The sequence below is a fragment of the Manis javanica genome, chromosome 6 (assembly GCF_040802235.1).
Source record: "Manis javanica isolate MJ-LG chromosome 6, MJ_LKY, whole genome shotgun sequence".
In the NCBI taxonomy this organism is placed as follows: domain Eukaryota; kingdom Metazoa; phylum Chordata; class Mammalia; order Pholidota; family Manidae; genus Manis; species Manis javanica.
In genome coordinates, this window is record NC_133161.1 from 72,708,159 (window position 1) to 72,729,487 (window position 21,329).

Here is a 21,329-nt window from a genome sequence, read left to right on the forward strand (position 1 = left end):
AAGAGAGATGCACCCCTATGTTTATTGCAGCACTATTTACAATAGCCAAGAATTGGATGCAACCTAAATGTCCATCAGTAGATGAATGGATAAAGAAGATATGGTACATATACGCAATCGAATACTACTCAGCCATAAGAAGTGGAAAAATCCAACCATTTGCAGCAACATGCATGGAGCTGGAGAGTATTATGCTCAGTGAAATAAGCCAAGCGGAGAAAGAGAAATACCAAATGATTTCACTCATCTGAGGAGTATAGGAACAAAGGAAAAACTGAAGGAACAAAACAGCAGCGGAATTACAGAACCCAAAAATGGACTAACAGGTACCAAAGGGAAAGAAACTGGGGAGGATGGGTGGGCCGGGAGGGATAAGGGGGGGGGAAGAAGAAGGGGGGTATTAAGATTAGCATTCATGGGGGGGAGGGAGAAAGGGGAGGGTGGGCTGCACAACACAGAGAGGACAAGTAGTGACTCTACAACATTTTGCTAAGCTGATGGACAGTAACCGTAATGTGGTTGTTAGGGGGGACCTGATATAGGGGAGAGCATAGTAAACATAGTATTCTTCATGTAAGTGTAGATTAAAAATTAAAAAAAAAAAAAAGAAAGAAAGAAAAGGGGGATTACTCCTTGATAGGATAAAACTATTGGTAAATCAAAGATCAGCGCATGCTTTAAATATCCTTAATGTTGATCACTTAAAGGGTGTCAGATGATCAGCTATGGAGGTACTCTTTTCTGATAATATTCCTTTCTCTTAATAAAAAAAAAAAAAAAAAGCAGTTACTGTGTGCTGACCTCCATTGAGTTCTGCACAGTGGTATAGAGGGCATGTCAAAGTGTGGGCAAAGGGTCTGTTTGTTTCTATGCAGAATATCAAGGCCTAGCTTGGATACCCAGAAAATGAACTAAGATACGATATGAGGAGGAGCTTCCGGCATCAGCACTCTCTGGAGGACTTGTGCCGGGGGATGATCATCAAAAAGCCTCCACAGGGATCCGGACGATGCTGCGGTTGTGGCTGCATCCAGCCCACCGTCTCCTGGACTTGCCATAGGAATGAGGAGGGAGATGTCTAGGCTGGCATGTGCATACAGTGAGACAACGAATTTGACCGGATCTGTACTGTTGGAACTCAACCAGGAGTTGGGAGGGGTGCAAGGTGTAGCACTCCAAAATCTTATGACTATAGACTATCTACGGTTAAAAGAACATATGGGATGTGAACAGATCCCAGAAATGGGCTGCTTTAATTTGTCTAATTTCTCTCAGACTGTTCAAGTACAGTTGGACAATATCCATCATATCATAGACAAATTTTCACAAATGCCTAGGGTGCCTAAATGGTTTTCTTGGCTTCACTGGAGATGGATGGTAATTATAGATTTGTTTTGTTTATGTCACTGTATTCCTATTATGTTAATATGTGTGTGCAAATTAGTTAGTAGTTTAAAACCTATACATACTTAAGGTACTCTACAAGAAGATATGTCAAAGAAATAATCAATCCTCCCATGTTTCCTTCCATATGCTACATCTATAGCTTTTCTTCTTTCTTCCTAATTACAACCCTTAAATAGAATGCGTGCCTCATATCGAATTTACCGAGTATCATAATTACTCCAGGTGGTAAAGATACCTCAAGACAAGTGCTGGGCATAGAAGCCACAGGGCATAAATCTGCAAAGAAGTAAAAAGCTAACCTTTTCAAACAATATGGCTTCTCTCTCACTTACCAACTTTACATTTCCCTGTATGGCCCCGGAAGATGACTGGTTAGCCAGAGACGGGTAAGATTCCTCAAGGGAGGAACAACCTAAGACAGGCACAGTCGCAGGGGGGCCATCAGGTGAGAATTTGGGGATCAACAGAGGTGAGGCTCAGAACCTCACCCCCCCTGCTTTGAGAGAAATCTTCTGCATCCGTGGATGTTTTGCTGCCCTTGTCTAGCCTGGATTAATACTTAGTCCATAGGCACACACCTGATCATCTGATCATCTACATTTGCCCTCTTAAAGCACTAAACTATGTTTTCTACCTTTATCTTGCATCTACCTACCACTTCAGCATTTTATTAAAAAATAATAATAAAGGGAGTAATGTGGGATCAACATATAAATCAAGTACAAAAATCAAACGAATATTCATATTTGACCTGATTGTTTATAGGTCATAATGCGTGATCAAAACCGAAAGTTTCTGTGATGAATGCCCTTCTACTGTTCACCATGTAAGAATTTATTCACTATGTAAGAATTCGTTCACCATGTAAGAACTTGTTCGTTATGCTTCAGAAGATTGGAGACTGACGAGAATTAGACTTGAGATGGATTAATGATTGTACATTGAGCATTGACCCCCCTATACTGAATTTTATTGTTGTTAACAACCATTTGATCAATAAATATGAGAGATGCCCTCTCAAAAAAAAAAAAAAAAAAGACACTAGTGTCAGAGTCTCTAGTCCTGCAGAAAAGCTGGACTGAAATCCTGAAAGTATCAAGTATTAAGAGGAGAGGCGGGGTAAGGGACAGACAACACTGAAAACATGAAGCCCTGATCCCAGCGGCCACGGTCCCCGTGCTGCCTGTTGCCTGACACTAAGAGTGTGGTTGTTCAGCCCTTGTCTCTATTCAGCCACACTGTCCACCTGGTCATTCCATTTTTTTCTTTAACTACTTTTATTTGATTTTCAGTTCCTTGTAACCACGAGCACTAGTTCACGTGAAAATACACATACAGAAGGATGCAGAGCTCCTGTGAAGCACTGATGATAGAGCTTCAGCTAAATTACTCAATAGATGTGTGGCTTTAAATTCTAGGAAAAGGAGATTTATGGTTGATGTTGGCTTATATAATGGTAGAAAAGGATGAGTTTAATAACAGTGAAAAGTTTTTACAAACCTATTTCACATACTTACTATATATAATAGTATTTCTATAAACTTGTACTAAATTATACTCATTAAAAACTTTTATTCTTGTAATTTACAGGGGAAATTTTGTAACCATCATAAGTCATAGAGCATTAACCTAATAATCAGTTATCTGCATCCACAGGAAGCCTGAATGGTTGGACCAATTAGTGCAACCAGGTAGTCAAGTCGCTGTGATAGCACATATTCAAGTTTTAGGCACAATACCTAAAGGGAAATAAACTGACTTGGCCTTGCAGATACTATTTATAAATTGTTGGTTAATTATCACCACCCATTAATAGCTAAGAAATGTCATAGAAATTATGAAAGGGAAATCAGCTTGTTACACCAACCCTGGGCTTTAAGGGCTTCTGGCCATGAAGGAAGAAAAGGTTATTAAAAATTAAAGAAAGAGTAACAAGGGGATTTTGGAAAAAGCCACAAAAGTACACTAGAGACCTCAGGAGTATGTAAAGAAGGTGCTAAGAAGACATAAAGTAAACTACGTTTTCTGTATTTCATTACTAAAGGATTTTTTTCATGTTCTATTCACTTACCAATCATTTATTAAGCTTTTATTAAGCACTACAGGGGTTATGAAGATGAACGAAAAACAACTGCCACTCTCACAGACACTTATACAAATAAACATGATATAAGAAATAACTGTCACAGAAGAAGTGAAAGAAAATGCTATGGTAGCAGAATGTGGGAGGCCTCAGAATGATGGATCAAGCAAAATTAGCAGATTTTCACTTGAGGTGATCAAATTCTGAATACAAGAGTCACAAAGAATTCAATAGGTAAGACGCTGGGACAGAGGAGAAATATATATCCAAAGACTAGCAATGATCACTCTTAGCACAAGAATCATTATCTATATCTAGACATAATTTGATAATTCAACAAGGAACTTTTGTAATATCACAGGAGCACAGCCTAGAAGAGTTGAACAATTTCCGTGATTTGAAGCCTCATGAACAATGGTTCTTTTCTCCCCTCTGGTGGAAAATGATTGGATAGACTCCAGGATTCCAAGTACTGCCTGCCCATATGGTTCAAAGATGTGTTTCTTCCTAGTTACCCTGGATGCAGACAACCAACTATTTTTCCATATTCCTTAAGGGAAATTGAGCTTTGGGAATTGTTTCAACAGCTTGCCATGGGGAACTCAGAGTCCATCTCTACCTCTTATTCCTCTCCCCAATACTGATTCTAATTCAGGGAAAGTGGGATTTTACTTATCACAATACAAAGGCTAAACTGATCAACTCTTTTATCAATCCTTCCCTGAAGCACCTGATTCTCTCAATAGTCATTCTTTCTCATAATTATTAAAGGGGGCTTCAGTGCATGTAAAAGTTCATATGAAAAACAAGTCACACTTCCTGACTGACCCTGTCACAACCAGTTTCTACTGTGGGAACATAGTAACAACAGCCCTGACAGGACCACCAGACTTCAAGGAACCACAGCCAGGCCCCTACCCACCTTGACTCAGACGTGTCCTCTCACACTCACCAAGGTTCTTTTCAGGACTTGGGGAGATAAAACAGATTTGATATGGAGAAAAAGACATCATAGATGAGATGATATTAACAGGTACCCTGAAGCACTAACTTCAATATAAGTTAATGCACAGAACAGCTAGGGAGGAATGTGAGCTCAAGAATCGGACAAACTTGGGCTCCTGATCCAGCCCTTGGGCAACATACCTAACTTATGGGACTAATAATGATAATGATAAAATTCGTATACCATAGAGGGTTGTTATGAGGCTAAATGGTGTATAAAGTGCTGAGAATAGCTTTTAGTAAAACAAAGGCTTTTACACCCCAGTGGTAAGCATGATGTATATTTAGGGGTGACCAGGTAAGTCTTTAGGTACTGCAGACACCCTTTATCCGGGGCTTGCACTTCTGTATGAGGTCTGGTGCCGGCCCTGGTTCTCTTGGTTCAGATCAGCCTGGTCACTTCCTTCTGTGTCCACCATTGGCTCTCAGGCTCATTTTCTCAGTCACTCCTTACATCCATCAGTTCATATTGATTTCTTTGCCAGTATCTGTATTTCTATTCTATTGAGATTTCACTGTGCTTTTGCACTATTCCATGAAATTCAACCTCTTTTTTAGCATTTAGGTACTACCCTACAGCCTTTATTGATATTTCCTTTGGCTAAAGGTAGAAGGAGTTATATATATATTTCTCTGTGAGGTTTAATGAGAAGTCTGCTCTCATTCCTCCCCTCTGCCCCTCTCTCTCACCTTTCCTCCTTTTCTTATTATCTATCATATTTTTCCATTATAAATAAAAAGCTGCAGCTTAAGAGTAAAGTCAGAATTGAGAACCCATAGTTACATAATAAAACTTCAAATATAAGGTTTATTGAACTGATTAGAATAACAAGAGATTTTATGACCATCAGGTATGCAAGGGGAATATAGTGACTAGAGGTGAACTTTACATTTACCAACAGGAAAATCAGCTACATAATGTATTCACCCCTGGCTGCCACTGAAAACCTTGGACAACAGAAAACTGAAAAAACAAAACAAAAGTCACCAATAATCAATTTTGCCAGTAGTAACCAAGTAACTTTTCAAATAAACAGTTCTAAATTGGCAATACACACTTCTAAAAAATTATGGGGTATCTTATGATAATTCATCCAAACAGGAAGCAGGACTCTGTCTTCTGAGATTGCACTAAACAAAATGTTCTATATGATCAAAGAAGAATCAAATTCTGAGGCATCAGCTTTCACAGACACAAATAATTGGCTTTCTTATTAAAACTTGGTCAACAATCCACGGTGATATTCATGTAGAGGTAGAGCAGACCCACATGTGCTAACCCTCAACCAGAAGAACCTACCACCATCCTACTGTTTCTGTCATTTACAAAGTATTTACTTCTATGTGCAAGCAGCATAAGGTAGGATTATTAAGAAATTCTATTTTAATATCAGGTAAAATAACTTATAAGAATTCCTTATTGTGCTATCCACCACCACCGGACTCTGGGACCTCTTCTCCAAGATATTCCCCACACACACTGAAAATGTAAGGTAAACATATAATTGTGTGGACAGTTAATTTTGACTAAAACTAACCCTGCTTGGCAGAACAAACATCAAGTAGCAAGCATCAGCTAATTTTATTCAAGTATTTAAATACTTTTTAATTTTTTTTTTTCACAATTGGAATCCACCACTTCTTTTTACTGGGGAAAAATGCATGATTTTTTTAACTCCATTTATGCATTCTAAAATAATTAGAATACTTTAACCGTCACCAATTTTGCTTCAGACATTGAAGTCCTCTCTAAAATTTTTTATTCTGAAATTACTTCTAGGTGTACAGAAAATCTCACACAGGGCAATTCAGCTTTGTATCAGTTCAAAGACACCATGGAACATCTGAAAAGTTAAAAGAGGAAAGCAAGCACACTGTAACAGCACTGAAATTGGATACCTTATAAAAAGATTTTAACACCACAGAGAATGTAATAAGCTCCATCTCTTTCAATGACAGCTTCTATAGGGATTGTAAATATTAGACCTAAGAATTGCTTCAACTAAAGCCTATCTTCCTGTTTAACAAAAAAGAGGGAAAGGGATTAAAATTGTCATTATTGCTAAAGTCATCTTCTACCTTAAATTTCCTTTGATCCCTGAACCCCTCCCAGCAACTGCTTCATTACTCCTCTTTATACCGAAATTCCTCCAAAAGGGTAGTAAGTCCCAATGGCTCCACTGCTTCTCCTCGATTTCATTCTTTCTCTTTCTTTTTTTTTTTTTCATTTTTGCCTTTTTAAAAATTGAGATATAATTAACATATAACACTGTGTTAGTTTTAGCTTTATAACATAATGATTTGCTTTATATATATGTTGTGAAATGATTACCACACGGCGATCTTGACAATGTTTTTTTGACACCAAAAGGAAAGGCAACAAAAGCAAAAGCTCCCTTTCATTTAAACTCATTTTTAATCAGACTCTGTTCTCTCCATGCCACCGCAGTCAGCACTGGCCTCCACAACACCAGACCCAGTGGACAATCCCCAGACCTCACCTGGACCTCTCAGCAGCCACCCACACACCTTATCGCTTCGTCCTCCCTCCTGGACTCTCTTCGCATGGGCGCCACAGCTAGCCTTCTTCCTACCTCACTGGCTCGGCCTTCTTAGTCTCCTTTGCCAGAGATTCTTCTTCTTTCCGTCCTCCAAAGACAGAGGTGTCCCAGGACTGGGACTTGGACCCCTTTTCATCTCTGTCTACACTCCCTCCACAGGGAATCTTAAATGTCATGGTTTAAATGACACACTGAGGGTTCCCAAATTTGTATCTCCAAGCCCTACCTTTCCCTCATCCCCAGACTTGTATACCCAACTACTTTTATGACAATTCATTTCCAATATCTAACAGGAATCTCAAACTTAACAAGTCCAAGCCCAGTTCCTGATTTCATACCCTGCAACCCTGCTTCTGGCACCCACCCCCACCAATATTCTCCATCTCAATAAATGGCCTACCAGTAATATGCTTGATTTCTATAATCAAAAACTTGGGAATCCTTGATTGCTCTCTCTGATATCCTATATTTAATCCAACAGCTAATTCTCTTGGATCTACTTTCAGAAATTACTGCAAATCCAACCACTTTTCATCACTTCCACTGTTTCCATCCTCATTCAAACTGCCATGTGTCTCAGGACAATGGCAACAGTCTCCTGACTTGTCTTCCTGCTGCTGCTCTCCTGGTCCTTCCCAGTCCCAGTCTATACACAACAGCCAAGGGCTTAAAAAAGGATCACTGTCCTGCTCAAAACCTTCGTTTCTGACTTAGAATAAAATGCTACATCTTAACAAGGGCCAGCAAGGTGCTAACTTTCAGACCTTCTCACCAGACTCCTGGTTCACTGTACTCCAGCTACCCTGAACTCCTTCCTGTTTCTTAAAAGCATTAAGCCCCTCTCTATCTCAAGGCCACTGCACCCTGTTCCTCCAGATATTCCCATAGCTTGCTCCCTCCTTTCAGATCTACATGCAAATGTCACCTTCCCAGAAATACTTTCCCTGACCATTTTACCAATATTCCCCTCTCTGTCTCTCTTTCCTTGTGCTTGCTTTGGTTTATATTCCGTGCACTTCTTCCTGACCAAAGTTGCACAGTGGCAGAGATTTCTCTATCTTACTCTTAAGTTTCCAGGCCTAAGGACAGGCAAATAACAGGTGCTCAATAAATATTTGTTGTATGAACACTGGATGAATCATTTCTATACTCTTACTCATTGCTTACTGGGATAGAGGATATATATTTCAATTGTTTATTACTTTAAAACATATGGTATAATGCCAGAAGGATCAGTTTTGCCTACATGTCTGCTACAGTGCCAAGCACTAAGGTAGAAAAATGTGAAGGTAAGAGTTTCACCCTGAAGCAGATCCTGATGACAGAGATCCATTTTTTAAGTTATATTTTTGGAGCCTCATAAATGTTACTTAGTTAACTTACACAGAGCAGAATGGGCACCACAAATAAGGTAGGAGATATTGTAACACACTGATGGGAATATAGGCGGTTCCCTACAGGAAATCTGAGGGAAGTTGTTGAAGAAGGAAGAAGAATGGGTGAAAGTTGAGACTTGGAATAAGGCTGAAAGAGACAAAGGACAATCATGAAGGGTCTCGTCAGCCAGCCGGAGTTTACAGTCTTATCTTATAGGTAACGGGGAGTCATAAGCTGGGAAATAACAATCAGAATTTCAGTTGGGAAAAATTATCCCAGTCACATAAGATTACATAACCCACATAATCATGTCTGTTCCTAGCTAAGTAACAACTTAGCTGCTCAAGGTCTGCCCAGATGTAAGACATGCCATATAAGTCTTAAGTGATTATTTAACCCCTCATCATTCACACCTAAAAGGTATTCATAGTTTTTTGCTCATAAAACTTTAATTCCCAATGAAACATTTTCTCAGCATGTTCCTATTTCAATATTTTCAACTTTTAATCAATTAGCTCTTCAATTCAAGAACACTTAAATGACAGTCTATAATTAATGCACACAGATTCTGTGTATGCACAATCAGAACTTACTTAATATACTAAATGTTAATACTACATTGGATAGGGAAATATTCAACAAGAAAATTCAATTATGGTTTCTTTAATTAGTAAAAAACTAGCATCTGATCATCCAGATACCAGAATAATCTAGTTTATCCAATACAAACTTCAAATTAAAGTAAAAGAGAGTTAGGTGGTCTATATAAGAGTCATATAAAGAGTCCTGTATTTTTAAGGTTAAAAGTATGGGTCTGATTTTAATATTTACTTACATAAGGAGCTTAGAATTCAGATTGTCAGTCTACTGTTTCTTTTCAATCAAGTCTTCCAAATAATTTTAAATGGATTTGTTTTCATTGTTTTTAAAAAATAATTCTTTGCCTTCTTTTCCTCTTGACTTCTCTGTATCCTTAGTATATATAATGTAATCACTACTTTCCCACTTACCTCAGAGCTTGCTCTCAACATCTCATTTGACAGTTACTCCATCTTAGACTGCTTCAAATAACACAGTCCCAACACCTACTACATGTCTGCCACAGTGCCAAGCACTAAGGTGCAAAAATGTGAAGGTAAGAGTTTCACCCTGAAGCAGATCCTGATGACAGAGATCTATTCTTCCTTCTGTTCCACCCCCTGGCCATCCACCATAGTGCGAACTATATCCCTTTAAGTTTTATGACCCATTTCTGTCTGCTTTTATCTCCCTATGCAAATGACTTAATTCTAATCACACACTATACTCCCTCAGTGATCTTTCATTAGCATCCTAAGCCCATTTTAAAAGGAAGCAAAACAACTCCAATAAATGAACAATGCATGATATCAGAGTCAACTTAACTTCTCTCTGCTCAGTAAGCAGATTTATGATCAAATACCAAGTCAGAGAGAATCTAGAAAAGGAATCAGTAAGAAGACTGACCAAACGCAGAGGACCCAAGGCCAATGACCACGTAGAGGTTCTCTCACGCAGATGCTGTGTGTCTGGTATATCCACGGCACTGATTCGAGGGACAAAAAAGCAACACAGCAAGTTACACTATAGCACACACTAGTTCAATTTCTGCTTCCCTGATCCACTTCCCTGATAAGCCTTTCCTGAAACTCAACTACACAACCGTGATTGTATGATGTTATACAGAAAGCCAGAAGGAAAGGTATCTGCACAAATTATTTATTACAAAGACTCAAGTTACAGGAGAGTAGGAAATCCCAGAAGATGTCTGTCTCTAGCTAGAAACACTTAGCAGAATGGGTGCTAATCTTGACCGTTCCCTTCATATCTGTGTGAGCATCATGGACTAGGATCTATTCCAGGACTCGCCACCAGCTTATCTAACTTTTACAACTTCTGTTCAATAAATATTTAAGTATGAAGGAGTGCAGATGTTTTAAATTTTAAAAATGACCTTTAGACATCAACCTTAATATTTACATTCCACAGAAGTCATCACATTTTAAATATCTTTGGGAAGAATACACAGAGCAACCATTTCAAAATAGAAAAAAGAAAATTTGCATAAAATCCAAAATACTGCTTATAATGGCATGAAAAAGAAATCTGGCTTTTCTCACACAGGCTAAATGAACTATTCTTTCATTCATGTGCTTCACATTTTTATGCACCTCTTCCTAGTACAACCCACAAGCTATAGAACCCTGCTGGCAAAATGCTTCTCCCTGGGGAGAATTTTTTTAACTTGATAGAAGAAATGCCTTGAATTTAAAGCAGTTTTTCTTTCTCATCATAACAGTGCAGTGACCTCTATGCAAAATACAATGAAAAATGGAAGTCGGTGCTATTAAGTAGAAAATGAAACTGGATTTGTGTCTACAAAGATACCAGATTTATAACTTTAGAGTTCATACAATTGAAACAAAGAAAATACAAAATAATCCAATGCGTGTAGGAAATCCCTCCTGATGGTGATATCTCCAGAGAGACCCAGATACTCCTAGGAATCCAATTCTGATTACCAGCCTTCTCCCCAAATGTCCTATATTGTCAAAACAGATACACAGAAATGCTGGTAGAGTTGAAATAAGATAAAAGTAACTAGTATACAGACTCTACTTGCTATTATATGCCAATGAAATTTCCAACCCACAGTAAATTCAGAAATTATTTAAATGAAAAAGGCATCAGACTGAGATTCAGAAAGAACAAGTCCAGTCTAATAAATATTTATTGACTTCAACTAAAGAACTGTATGGTCATGGGGAGGAGGGCAGGTGTGGGATGTCTCAAGATTATTCTCTCTCCTTCATAAAACTGGCCAGTGTAGCAATGAGGAGAGTGCTCAGTGGTTGACTTTATGACCTCGGATGCAACCAGGAAGCATAACCCTTTGTCCCTGAGTGGTAATGTGTAAAAGCTGAAAATAACCATCTGGGGCTTAAACCTAAGCAGAGAATCTCTTTCCCCAACTCTAAGAAGGGTTACCTTTATCCTGAAGACTGAGGGACACTGAAAGAGATTTTAGCAGGGAGAGGCATGGTCACATTTCAGTTTTAAAAAGATCACTAGCAAGAATTTTTGAGGATGGATTTTAGAGGTATAGAATGAGTCACTGAAGCCAAAACTAAAACTGAGGTGATAGGAATAGAAAAGAAATTTGAGAAACACTTAGCACATGAAATCAACACAATGAGCCTGTGAAGGAGACGGAGATGCCACAGCAGCTGCTGCTTCCAACTCTATCATTGCTGAAAGGTACTGAGTGTTTCAATGTGCTGGTCATTACACCAAATGCTTGGATATGATCTCATTTAATCCTACTGATTATTCTCAGAAGTGGGTACTATTATTCTCCCCATTTTACATATGAGAAAAACGAAGCTAATAAGGTTGAGCAGCGTGTCCAAGGTCACGTAATCAGCAGAACCTGGACACAAGGCTGAGATTAAAGATGCCCAAGCCTGCAGGACAGACCGCAAACCACCCGGGGTTCTGGATTTGTGGGGAACCAGAAAGCATTATGTACCTATAAGCACCTACCTTTTATTATAATAAAATTTAATTCCACACTGCTGTTCATATTCTGGTTTCTATGAGTATCTTAATGACATAATCTTTCAGTCATGTTAGTCTCTCCTTAACATGGCACATAGTGGGCATATATGTTGGTTTTGGACACATATAGTGTGATATTCTGTGCTTCTGTCTGAGCTCTGTAGATTTGTGGCTGTAGCTGCTCTGGGATTAAATTGTGTAGAGTCCTCAATCCAGCACACTCTTATCTTCTAACATCAGAACCAGATAATCTGCATTCCCTTGTTGCCTAGAAGGCTTTTAATTTTTCCTCAAATTGATACAAGATATGGGTAATTCTGATATTTGTCACTGACCTACAAATGCAGGAAGGACCCAACATCACACTATCAAAGTCTAATGCCTATGTGCACATATTAGGACCTCAAAAAGAGAAAAGCACAGATATCCCAAATTGAGGGCGTGCAAATTTATTTTACCACTTCTGAAAATGTGTCCTCCAATCCATCCTCTCCTGGTCACACAAAGTGGGTGGTTACAGAAAGAGCAGGGTAAAACCCTGTGGTGCAATTATCAATTATCCATCAGGTTTCAGTAAATAATGTATCCCTTTAGAATACTGATGTGTTTTCTATGGTTTGTTGGCTATGGGGGGGATAATAAAATCTCCCAAATTATTACTACTAAACCAAATTGGTTTTTGTCTGCTTTCAAAATATCCAAAGGGCCTCCATAGCATGAGGGGGAGTCCTGTTTCCATGAGTACTGGATGAAATCACAGAACAGCTGAGTATTATTTGCACTATATCCAACATGCAGAGAGATTGTAGACACACATACACACACACATACATACACACACACACACACACACACAGTTTAGACAGATTCATGTTTTCCTTTTTCAAGATCACTAAAGTTTAACAAGGTTCCTAATTTCCCATTTTTATTGTACTAGCGCCAAGACAGTCAACAGGTTTTTGAGGCTTTTCTTTTTTTGTTGTAGAATTTTACTATATTTGGAATCTTACAGTTTACTCCATAAGCCCTTTAATGAATACCATGGTACAGATAAAACTCAAGGCGAGCTGTAACTGCTTTATGTTGAAACAGTGACCTTTCTGGTGTGAGTTACTGTTTTAGGTCATAGGGTTCAAGATCATGGACTCTAGGGCTAAATTGCCTGGGTTCACATCATGATTCTACTATTAACCAGGTGTGTGACTTTCAGCAAATTCCCTTCTCCTCCCTGAGGCTTCCTCAGCAAACAATGGGGATAATAATAGTACCAATCTCAGACGATTGTTCTGAGAATTAAATTAATTGATCTTTGTCAATTAATTTGGCAATTAGCAATAATTAATTTAATTGCTGCATATTGATCTTTGTCAATTAATTTAATTAGAACAGTGCCTTGCACATAGTAAACACTATATATGTGTTTGTTACATACAATAAAAAATAATAATAGTTCTGGCCAAATACTGAACTCTCGCCAATGAACTAAGCAGTGAAATGGAAAAACCAATTACAATGTGTTCAAAAGCTAATTAACTTCAATGAAATACTTCAAATGAAATACTTTATAGCTATATATCAATAAGAAACATACTCCTGCAAGGAAACTTTTTATGTCAACACATTATTGTCTGCTTCAGAGATGTTTATAAAAATGTGCTAAATCTATATAATGTATAGAAAACAAATATGAGAAGAAATTGTTCTATTTGTGATTAGGCTCCACATAAATAGATAACTTCAGTTACTCTATTTGGCAAACACAAATATAAAATGGTTCATGCACATTTTCATTTGCTTAGCTAAATTTAAGTCATATGACAATGAAAGATTAAATTTATCTTTGGAAATTAAAAGGGTAATAATCCACCATTGTGAACTTTCATAGAATATTGCTGTCAGACAAAAAAAAAATACATACAGATCAGATCTAGAAACTATATATTTTGAATATTTTTTTCTTTTAAAACCGATTTTTAATAATAGGATCTATAAAAAAATTAGAGTTGTCAGCAAGAAACACAGCTATTTTTCAAGATGCCCACATTTCTAAAGTACTCATAAAGCAGGGAGAGAGAGTGACAGAAACAAAAAGTGCCTGACGGCATACCCATTATTCTTTGGAATTTTTTTCTACTCCTATTTTTTTGGATGATAATCTGGGTAGGAGTGGTGATTATATACTTCAGATATCTGAAAATGTAAAGGTTGCCTTTAGCCACACTAAATTCTCTCCTCTGAATCGCTATATTAAGGTCTCATTAACTTTCAGTTCTGTGCTCTGCTGCATATTGCAATTTCATACCCACACACAGCACCATCCTTCAGAAGGAGGTTTTAAGACATTTACACCCAGCCTTATTCCATAAATAATTAGGGGGGATAGTGAAATCCTTACAATGTAATATGATAGAATAAAAATTCAAATAGCTGAATGGAACTTCCAGTTAAATATGGCAGATTAATACATCAGACCTTTTGTCTCCCCTCCCTCTCAAAACACATGCCAGTAAAGGAATAGACAATCTACCAGGACAAAGAGAAAATTAGAAACATTTCAACAATGTTGGAGGAGCAATTACTGGTTTGACAGAGCAGAGAAAACTAAAGTGCCTATCAGGGGGCTACCAGTGAGATGTGAGCCAATTTATGCACAAAACTCAAGGCAGGCCAGGTAAACCAAGGACAGAGAGAGTGAGTAGTAGAGTATAAACAGGAGAGCTGGGTGAAGTCTCCCTATGGAGCAATTCAAAACCCCAGGCCTCCACCCCTATGCAATGCAGCCAGGTTATTTTCTGGAGAAACTGATCTTCAGGGGCTTAAGAATTAGTTACTATCAAGGGAAAGTGGATTGAAAATCAGGGCCGAAAGAGTGTCTGAGTGAAAATTTGCAAACTAAAAAAACACTAGGACTCTAAGATCTATTCCCTTGTTCTGCTCCCATATATCGGGTCCAATCTCCCCCATCCAAGAGTTTGGGAGTTTCTTCTGGAAAATTTAAACCTTTCTAAGAAAAAAGGCTTCAACATACTAAATATCTTTGAGTTTCCTGATGCAGCAACTTGCTATTTCATCACCATAGAGCCAAAATGACCTGCCAATAATAAGATGTATACACAAAGAGAGGTGCTAATCAGTATGTCAAGACTCACTCTTAAAAAATACTTGATAGAGGATAATAATAATCATACATTTAAGAGCAGCCTCCAATATGTAAGAGCAGCACACATAAATAAACAGGAAAAAAATGGTCTGGGTGTAACACAGACATTGCACAGAAGAATACTTCAAAAATTACAGAGAAACATTTTACTAAAAAAAAATCTAATATTCCCTAGGTAATAATTTAAACTGAGATAAAACAGAATCTATAATTAATATCTTCAGAGAAAGAACATTTCAAAATCACCACTGACCAAGAAAGTATATCCCTGACATTAAAAATATAATTAATAAATAAAAATTTAAAGCAAGGATTTGGGAAGCTAAGTCAAGAATATTTCCTAGAAAACAGAAACAGAAGATCAAATGGTGGAAAAAGCAAGTGATCAAATAAAAATACTAGAATAGCAATCTCATAATCCAGTAGATCCAAAATCTAACTAATAAGAGTTCCAAAAGTGTAAGGAAAAGTAAGGGAAGAGAGGCAATTAGCAAAGTAATAAAACTATAAAATTTCCCAGAGCAAAAAGAAAAGTCTTCAGGCTCATAGCAGAACTACTAGTTACAAGTCTTAAGATTCAAAGAGCCCACCAAGTACCCAGCCCAATAAATGGAAAAAAAAGAGACCTATTATAAGGCAAATTGTTATGAAGTCATACCATACCAGAAATAATAATATACAAAAGATAGACATTTAATTAGTAATTACCATGGCAACAAGTTCTTGAAAGTAAAAATGGAATCTAGAAGACAATACTGAGCAATAATTTCTGAATTTTATAGGAAAAAAATTATTTTTAATATAGAATTCTATACCCAGCGAAACTATCATTCAAGTGTGAGACTAGAAATAAGAGCAGTTTCAGCAATAAAAAGAACTTTGCCTCCTATATTCTTTTCCTTAGGAAACTACTAATTGAATGATCTATCAAACAAAAAGCACAAGGCATGTAATCTTGATTCAGGCAATCTGACATGATGGAGCACTGAAGGAAGTCACAAGATAATGGAGATTCTTCAGACCTAAGGAATAAGCCATCTAGCCTGGGGCTGGAAAAGTGAGAGCTGTCAGACAGAGATCCCCAAAAGCATTTAATCATTTAAAAGATTGTCAGCACAATTGAGGCAGGACAAGGAGAGTAGGGATTTTGAAAAGTTAACCAGATGGGCAACAAGTGTAATTATTAACTCAACTTGAAATAAAAAGTTGTATAAGAATGGCAACATACACTGTACCATTTCACTGGAGACTGTGATATTGATCAAGTCTTCATAATAAATAATCTACACTATTTAAGTAAGAATGATGATATAACAAAAATACTTGAGAAACAGCAGAGAGTTGAGTGTCACTGTCAGCATAGATTAGGACTAGCAGAGTGAAATAGGAAACTACAGGTATACATGGAAAACAGGAAAGTGTTGGGAGTTTTTTGTTGTTTCCACAGTCATCTACTTAGTATCACTTTTATTTAATACTGTCCATATGTGTGTTAGATTTTTTTAAGTATTTTTAAAATTAAGTGGATAAGAAGAAGAAGGGGGAAAGGGGAGTTGCTATTCAATATGCAGTTTCCATTTTGCAAGATGAAAAGTTTCTAGAAATCTGCTGCATAATGTGACTGTAGTTAACACAATGGCATTGCACACTTAAAAATGGTTAAGACAACAAATCTTATTTTCTGTGTCTTTTTCCACAATTTAAAAGTAAAGCAAAATTTTTAAAGTGTGTGAAAAACTAAGTCAAAGGAAAAACATTTTACATTTGCTAAACAACAAATTGAAATGTGATTAAAAGCTTTTTAGTAGCCCTGATCAGTGACATGATGCAGTGTCCAAAAAGATTTTTTAAATGAAGCTATATAGCCATTATCCTCAATAGAATTGTATCTTGAAATAAAAATATTTATATTTTTATATATTAAATATATATATATATATTAAATATTAATATTAAATATACCTTTGTAGTAAATACAGCAATATGTCTTATTTACTTTATCTATTGAGAGGTAAATAGATTTTTAATATATAAATCATTTCACAGAAATAAAAAGATATTAAATGCCTAGTAACAGTTCCCCCCGCCTCTTGTGACCTAGGAGGTAAGAATAGTCCTGGTGCCAGGCAGTCTGGGAGCAGGAGGCAGAGGACAGGAAGGGCCCAGTCCCTTCCCCCAGCCCAGTCTCCAGCAGTAGAGCCGTCCTACACTCTCGTTAGTCCACATCATTAGTCTACTGATGGGTGAAAGACTGAACTTGGCACATGAAAAGTTGTTGGCTCTTAAGGAGCATCAATGTACAATGTGCCAGAACAGAGGATGAATGAAAGTTAATGTCTAAATACTGAAAACTTCTTCAAGACTAATTTTTTCCTGAGTGGCTTATAAGCTAGTTTTAAATTAATAAAAACAGAATTCCAAAAATATTGAGTAATTAGGCATCATTTTGGGATAAACACATAGCTCTCCAATGTAGATAATACTTGATAAGTCTCTGAAAGATAGGAAGGTAATGGAATGTCTGGGCATATTTGTTTAAAACCAAACCAATAAAAATGAACAAACAAAAAGATAATCTTGGCTTAGAAAAGGAAGTGTTAGATGGAACAATGACATAAGGAAGCAAGCCAGAAATATGGGTTCCTAAGTATTTGCAACCAAGTGAATCTTTAAAATAATTCCAACTGTAAAAAAGCACTTATTTCTCAATTTGGAGAACTCCATGTCTCATTTTCCTTTTTTTTTTAATATCTTTAAGTATAATAATATACACGCTATGGCATTCTGTATAGACATCTGTGCATTTCCCTTCAAATACACCACATTTGAAACAAAACTGATGATATCCTGCCTCACAATCCTGAGACACCTCCAACAGTCTTCCCAAAGGTCAGTGAAGGGCAATTCCGTTACTCAAGTTATTCAAACTGAAAGCTTTGGTGACTATAATTTCATACTGAATCTGACAGCAAATCCTGATGACTTTACTTTCAAAGTAAATCAGGATGCCAACCACTTTTTGGTATGTCCACAGCGGCCACCCTAGGTGGATGGTGACCAACCCACCGCCACCTTACAGATTACTACAGGAGCCTCCCTACTGTCTTTTCTCAGAATAGCTGATGAAGGGATCCTTTTAAAAATGGAAGCCAAATCACCTCTCTCTGCTCAACATTTCACACTAAAAGTCACTTTTATAGTGGCCTACAAGGACTTACACAATGTTGCTTATGTTTATGACCTCATTCCTACTACTCTCCTCTGTGTTCACTCTGTTTCACCCACAACCACCTTCCTGCTCCTCCTCTACCTGAAATATTCTTCCCTCGTGCATCCACATGGCTCCCTTCCTCCTGGCCCACAGGTCTATGCTCAAAAGTAACATTTTCTGTGAGGTCTTCTCTAACAATCCTATTTACAAACTTTCCTATATACTCTTGCTTTACTTCTCTCCTTGGTACGTACCACCAGCAGACAAACAGAGTTTACGTATGTGTTTATTACCTACCTCCCTTCACAGTTAAGTTCCCTAACAGCAGGGTTTTTGTCTGTTTTGTTCACTGCTGTATCCTCATGGTTCAGAATTCAGATAACCACATACTAGCTGTTCAATATATATTTGTGAATAAAGTGATTTCTATCTGCAAATCACTACATTGCATGTGACCAAATAAGGAGTACAATTTGGAGCTTTACAATATTTTCAAGTAATTTTCACTGTGAATAAAAATAAAATAGAAAAATCACAATACAGAGTACATTAAGGACTGAAATCTGAGTTGAGCATCAAGAGAATCGCGGTCACATTTATAACTAAATTTTACAAGCTTTTTCTGTTTTTGCTTTTACTTGCTTACTTTCTAAAGTAATCTTTGTCAAAACAAGTCCTTACAAGTGTAATTATTTTAATGCATCTTTTTGATACCCTTAAATTACTTAATTCAAAAATAATTCTCTTACAACCAAGGTGAAAATTCTACATAATCACCATATATCAATTTTTTCAATCTATATTAATTTCGCTTTAAGAAAATGTATGTGGTTGCTCCTAAAATGACACACAGCTAAAAGATTCTTTATTCTGTAGCTAGAGAACGCCATCTGGCTCAATATGAGGGAAAACACACTATTATGTTGAATACTCTTATAAATGCAGTATTTAGTGCTTCTAAAGGAATTTCCTTCTAAGATGAAATAAATTAAGTTGTGGTATTTTATTTAATTTAATACATACTTTCTAATAAAAACTACATAGATACAGTGAAAGAAGTTAGTATTTATAATAATAATCGCTAGTTTAAGCACTGTACATGAATTGCCATATTTAATCTGTACAACAATCCTTTAAGGTAGGTTGGTACTATTGTTATTCCTATTTTGCAGATGATGAAACTAGAACACTGAAAAAATAAGACATATAATAGGAATCCTGGTAGAGTCAGAATTCAAACTGGAGCACACCTTATCTGGAGCCAGGCAATCTGGCTCCAGAGCACACACACTTAAGTACTACACTATCTGCCTCTTTAAGATAGCAAATACCAAGCAAAACTATTCTGCACATGTTTCAGAGCACTAAAAGTAGGTTAAGATCTTCCTTAGAGGGTTTACAGTCTAAAGATGTGGGCCTTCAATTTTGGTGGTACACTTTATTAAAAATTAAAATGCTCAGAACAAGGGATCAAATTCTACTAATGCAGTTTCATATTTATCCTAGAAGTTTTACATAAAAGCTAAAAATGTAAGCTCAAGCATCAATAGAGCAGTTAGACTACAAAAGTCTCCTACATCAATCAAGAGTTATAAAATTCTGTAAAAATTTTCTCAAAGACCAAAGGTTTCTCTTGTTACTGGATCACCAAAGAATGATTTCCAAGTAATATGAAATTTATCAGCATCTTTCAAATCTTCCATTCATTCTGCAAACAAGGATTAAGTGTCTACAACTTACCTAGGGAGGGATCCAAAAACAGGTAAGATGTATTTCACATCTTCAAGTAATTGTAGCAAGTTCCACAGATTTTTCAAATACAGTTTTGAGATAAAAGTTCTCCAAGTTATGGCAACTTAGTTCATGAATACTGACTATCCGAAAGCAGTCTGTCCCCATGAATTAGTTGCTACCCTTCCCCAAGGAACAAACTTCTGGTCAGCAACTGAACTACTCTGGGTTAACCGTTCTCCTTGGGGGCCAGTATGGGAAGGTCTTTATTGTTAAAATACCTCAGTCTCCTTCTCCTCAAAGGACACCAAGGACAAAAAGACCATAGCTCACTTAAACATTTTTATTTTTCTCCCTGCATACTCTCCCACTTTAATCCCTTTCCTCCTTTCTATCATTTGCAGCTCAACAACTTAAGAGTTTCTCAACGCACATTCAACCTCCCTAAACATTCCTTCAGTCCACATGTAAGACAACGAACGATCCCAAAGATAAAAGATAAACATAAAAGTAGTATTTAATCTGAACCAGTACCCTAATTTTTTTAAACCATAAATTTGAGGTTAAATTAATCATTTAAACTAGCGCCATCATCTGCTATGGCTCCTGAAGGTATCCACAAGTCCCTTTAAGAACTCCGCAAGTCTCCATTTGTGAAAATTAAGGGAAACCTCACTGCCAGAGCGTCGGGATGCCTTCAGGGGGAGCTTTCACGCCCACCACTCCTCCTGAAATCTCATACCCCACAGGAGGAGACAAGGGCCATACTGTTTTAGCTACTTTATTCCCCAGCTCCAAAAGAGAAGGTTTCCACCTTCGCCTCTTCCTAAAGTCCAGCCAATGAGAAGCAGCGATACATGCGACTCCTATTTCACTCAAATGCTCTTTTTGCATAGAACAGTCCTCCTAACTCAGCCCTTTCCGTTATAATAGTGCCTTCCTCTCCTTTGTTCTGACATGCCTATAGTTTCACTGTAGCTTGTGTGTCCCAGATTGCAATTGTCTATTCCTGAACAAACCCATTTTTGCTGGTAATAACTTTTATATTTCAGGTTAACACTTTTCAACCACTTTCAGCCATAATTGCTTCTCCTGGAGTATCAGAATTCAGGAAAATTAGAGAAATGATTTTGAATAATTTCTATTAGCACAGCATTATAACTGCCTGCTTAACCCGTCTGAAAAGTGGGGCCGTGCAGGTAGAAGACTGTGAGGGCA

The 21,329-nt window shown here is 37.2% G+C and overlaps 1 protein-coding gene across 7 annotated transcripts in view; it reads right to left on the reverse strand.

Moving 5' to 3' along the window:
* The window catches only part of CDK14 (cyclin dependent kinase 14), an 835,688-nt gene that overhangs the window by 566,942 nt on the left and 247,417 nt on the right, over positions 1-21,329 (reverse strand). Inside the window, exon 3 of one of the 7 annotated variants that reach the window (XM_037019858.2) lies at positions 9,919-9,997. The exons of the other annotated variants lie outside the window; for them this stretch is intronic. Coding sequence (XP_036875753.1) covers positions 9,919-9,997 — 79 coding nt within the window. The remainder of the gene's footprint in view (positions 1-9,918; positions 9,998-21,329) is intronic. 7 annotated transcript variants of the gene reach the window in all.